The sequence below is a fragment of the Microtus pennsylvanicus genome, chromosome 20 (genome assembly GCF_037038515.1).
Source record: "Microtus pennsylvanicus isolate mMicPen1 chromosome 20, mMicPen1.hap1, whole genome shotgun sequence".
Taxonomy (NCBI): Eukaryota; Metazoa; Chordata; class Mammalia; order Rodentia; family Cricetidae; genus Microtus; species Microtus pennsylvanicus.
In genome coordinates, this window is record NC_134598.1 from 13095056 (window position 1) to 13099814 (window position 4759).

At 39.8% G+C, this 4759-nt stretch overlaps 1 protein-coding gene across 1 annotated transcript; it reads right to left on the bottom strand.

The window, feature by feature from the left end:
- Positions 1 to 726: 726 nt before the first annotated feature.
- On the bottom strand, positions 727 to 1081 carry LOC142838818 (large ribosomal subunit protein eL43-like). Its single transcript, XM_075954470.1, has one exon. It carries the CDS (start codon positions 1066 to 1068, stop codon positions 790 to 792), a length of 279 nt encoding a protein of 92 aa, XP_075810585.1. The 5' UTR covers positions 1069 to 1081; the 3' UTR covers positions 727 to 789.
- Between the last annotated feature and the right edge of the window lie 3678 nt (positions 1082 to 4759).

Here is a 4759-nt window from a genome sequence, read left to right on the forward strand (position 1 = left end):
GTCACAGTTTTAGTATTTTGTTTACTATTTAATATTTATTAATTATGTATGATGTTCTTCTGCATGCCAGAAGAGGGCACCAGATCTCATTACAGATGGCTGTGAGCCACCATGTGGTTACTGGGAATTGAACTGAAGACCTCTGGATGAGAAGAGCAGGAGGTGCTCTTACCCTCTGAGCCATTACTCCAGCCCCTCACAGTTTTATAATATATAGTAAAATCGATATTTTGTTAGCGTAACGCCTTGATTGGCTGAAATTGCCCTTTGTACAGTCCATGGTAACACTGAGGCAAATTTCAGATTAAATAATTTCAAAAAGCAAATTTTAATGCATCCACAGCCAAGCACATTTGTGAACAACTTTCCAGGAAAACTTAAATTCTCAACTGTATGGGTTGTGAACGTCTAGGGTTACATACTGGTGTCAGTGTGTGTGTGTGTGTGTGTGTGTGTGTGTGTGTGTGTGTGCAATGGTATTCTACCATTTGCCCTTATACTTCTTGGAGCTGGCAGAGGTTTGTAAACAAAATCAGAATGGATTCGCAGTTTTCACGTAATTCAAAGTATCTTTACAGAGTCAATCAGTGTCTTCAATAATAAGAAATTAAAGTTTTTCATTTCTTGTAATAATTTGGTGAATTCCAAGCAAAATGCAAAGAACAATGTTGTTTTCCAAAGCCTACTGATCATTAAATTAAGTTTCTATTTTTTTTTTTTGTAAATTAACCCATTTATTTAGTTGGCTGTGCACTATTGAGTAGGCTTGGGTATCAAATGGTAGCACTTTTACTGGTCTTTCAGTTCCTTCAATCTTCTGATGGCAGACTTCACTGTGATGGCAGAAGTCATGTTGTAGGTCCAGGCCCCACCGGCCACTGTTTTCATGCAGGAGCCACAGTGCCAGATGCCGACGGCTCGTCTCTTCATCTTGGCCTTGCCACAGAAGAACCACGTGTACTTGGCGTGCTGGCTGATTTCAATTTTCTTCACCATTTTCCGGAGGGAGGCACCATAGAGGGTCCCATATTTCCCGACGATCCTGACCTTCTTGGTGCGTTTAGCCATGTCGCCGGAACCTAAGCCAAGCATGGAGAGTAAGTTTCTATTTCTAAGCCAATATTAATATATAATTTGCTTTGTAATGTTGCAACAGTTATAAATAGAGAGTCTAAAATTTGAATAAATCTAAATTTCCTACAATGCTTCACTAGACTATTCTGAATACACTTTGTGTGTGTGCATGTACGTGTGTGTGTGTGTGTGTGTGTATGTGGTTCTAAAAACCAACCCAGGATCTCACAGTTCCCAGGCAATTGCTTTACCTCAAAGTGATATTCCAAGCCCTGTATCCACTTTTATTTGGTAATCATTTACTCAATAAGTTTGTCATTTGTTGGTTCCCAGATGCTCAGCCCCCAAATAGTCACACAGAAACTGTATCAATTAAATCACTGTTTGGCCCATTAGCGCTAACTTCTTACTAGCTAACTCTTATATCTTAGTTTAACCCATTTCTAGTAATCTGTGTATCGCCACGAGGCTGTGGCTTACTAGCTAAAGTTCTCATCGTCTGTCTCCTGGAGGCTTTATGGCTTTTCTCTGACCCAGCCCTTCTTTCTCCCAGCATTCACTTTAGTTTTCCCTACCTAGCTAAGCTCTACCCTGCTTTAGGTCCAAAGCAGTTTCTTTATTCATTAACGGTAATCACAGCATACAGACTCTTGGGTGCTTGTTGTTGTTCAGCATGAATCCTCTGCTCCTGTGCTTGCTCCACAGTTCCATCCCATTTCATTTACAAAAACACAAACTGGGGACAGCAGAGCCATCAAGACTAGAATGGGAATCCTCCTAGGCATCATGGACCATAGAAAGTCCACAGCCATGTAATCAGTCCTGCTAGCATTCCATGAGCTACAGCTTGTGTGTCCCAAATCATCCATGATTCCTAAACTGCATTCTACAGAACAGGTGCTACGTGAGAAAAACAAATGGGAGATGTTAGATTCGGTGCCTTTCCTGGGATTAACAGAATTCTCTAGCAAATTAGAGGCTCCAGAAATCCATTGTTTCATTTGATCTATCCTTTTGAGGCTTACCTGGACATAGAGTTTCATAAAACACCGTTGAATATCTTTAGAAACTTAGTGATGCATAAAATAATTTTGAAAAATGTTATGCCAAGCTGTGACCCAGTTGCTTCACGCAGTCCCTGCTGGGACTCTATTTTCTTTTAGTTCCAATTGCTTATTTTACTCTGTTATAATAGATACTCTATTTGACTCACCGCCTTTATAAATAACCTAAGACTTTCAAGGCTTAATGTATAAAAGCATAAAAAGTATATGTTTGGCAATAATAACATTTTAGCTGTTTTAAAATAACGTTTTATCCTAAAGATCAGGCACCACTTAACAAATTTTAAATTAAAAATTATACAGTATCTGGTTCATTTGGAAGAATCATTCTTAATTTCACAAGAGAAATTCTAAATGGTTACCCAAACAATTAAAATGCATTCATAATTGGAAGGCCCAGTAAACTTATTTCTGAGGTCAAGAAAACATTCAAGTTCACATTTTATTGGAAAATTTAGAAATAGAAACCAAGTTTCTTTCAGCTCCCTCTTAAAGTCATGCACATCTTCAAAGGGTTTTATATTTTAGTCAGCCTTCTATAACTGTAAGAAACTGTCTGAGACAATTAACTCAGAAACAATAAGGCTTGTTTTGACAGTTTTAGAGCTTCCAATCCAAGGTTGTGTATTCTGGCACTCTGATCTGGGGTGAGTAAGCATATCCCAGCAGGGACTGTGTGAAGCAAATTTCTTACTTTCTGGCAGCTGGGATGGAGAAAAAGGAAGTGTCTGGGCTTCTGTCTCCCCCTCAAGAGCTGGGTTCCCTTGGCCTAACTTTCTCATATTAGTTCTCACCTTTGAAAGGAGCCTTGACCTCCCAACCACACTGTCACAGACTAGTGACCAAACCCTTAACACAGGAGCCTTTAGGGACCCTAACTTTCAGGACAAGAACTATATAGCAATGTCCAAACTCCTTCAGAGGGTCTACAAAGCCCCAGCCTCACGTTGTACCTCACCTCCTTTACTGTAATGATATTTATTGCGTATCTGCAATGGCTCCCAAACTTTCTATGTTTCAGACAAATATGCAAAAAGAACACCAACCATGTTCTCAATGAGACCAACGAACATGGAATATCTAATACAGTATCCAGTAGAACTAAGTGCAATGAAGGAAAATAGGAGAGATGAGAGAAGACAGAGCCAGAGAGGTATTTCACTGGTGACTCTTCTGTTGCTGTGATGAAATGTTATAATGATAGGTGATGTACAGGAGGAAGACCATTGGATTTATGGTTCGGAGGGAGAGTCCTTAGTGGCAGTGGAAGAATTTCAACAGGAGGCTGAGAGATCACGTATCCATCCATATATAGGAAACAGAAAGGGTAAGCTGGATTTGGTATGGGGCTGTAAATCCTTAAAGCCTGCCCCCAGCAACATACTTCTTCTAGCAACGTTCCATAGTCAAACCAGCACCTTGGAACAGCCCTTGGGAAGTTAGACCAGTCTCTGGGCTCTCTGAGAGCAGACATTTGACTGACAACCAGGTGCAGAAGGACAGGGACCTGGAGTCTGCTTCCCTTAGTCTCTGCTCTTTTTGTCTCACGTGCCCCGACCTCTGCATACACTGTTCCACCTATCTGAACTTCCCCTGTGTCTTTTTTGGCTTCCCTTCATCTTTCAGTTTTGTTTGACTAGTACTTTTCCCATGAAGTCTTCCTGGGTCTCCCAGACTAGATTAGGCCTGTCTGTTCTATGATCTAACACTCGATAACTTCTCAGAATATGGTAGGTCACTCAGTTAACAAATAACTGACTATGGGAATCATATTTGAATAGATATCAAGTTTAGTGACCCTCACTATGGCATCTTCATGTAACATGCATTTAGTAAGTGTTTGTGGATTATGAATGATACTACTTTATCGCCCCTCCATCCTTAATTATTTTTCAAATACATAAAGATAGGTATGTTTATTACCAAACCGTACTTGAAGGCAACTCTCATTCTTTTAGGAAATTCTATGAAAATAGAGCTTATTGGGAGAAAAGAATCCAGATGTGTAAAATTATTTCTCATCCCAGCATTATATTAGGACCTAGTTTTGATGTTTTTTTTTTTTAAGTGACCGATTGAATTGTTTTTGAGAAAACAAAAGTCTCTGCTGATGCCAAGAAATAATCAGAGAGACAAATTATCGTGGCGGTATGTCTTTTCACTAGAAAGCACATTGTGAAATTGGACTGATAACCATACAAAAGCCTTCTGATCAACAAGGCATGGATCTGTTTTTCTCTGCTTCATCTCAGTGAATTATGGCTAGGCAGTTCAAAGAGCGATCAAGTAGCACGTAATTTATGGTCCTGCCTTTGCTATGTGGCGGGGGAGAACTGTTCGCTGGTGTAGAACAAAGTCATTTAAAGCTAGCATGACTCCTTCGCAATCATCTTTTCCCCGTGTGTCAGAGTAGGTGTAAAATCAGAAAGCAAGCAGTCCCCACCTTATCCACACTTCTCAGGTACAAGCCTGTTTTTATGACAAGTGTCTTAGTGAATCGTCCTGCTGTCCTGCTTCATTGCCCTGCTCTTTCACCTCAACAAAAATTTATTTCTTTGAAATTCAACATGAAACTCTGAAGAAATCTGAATGTATTTTATCATGATGATTATACATGTCTT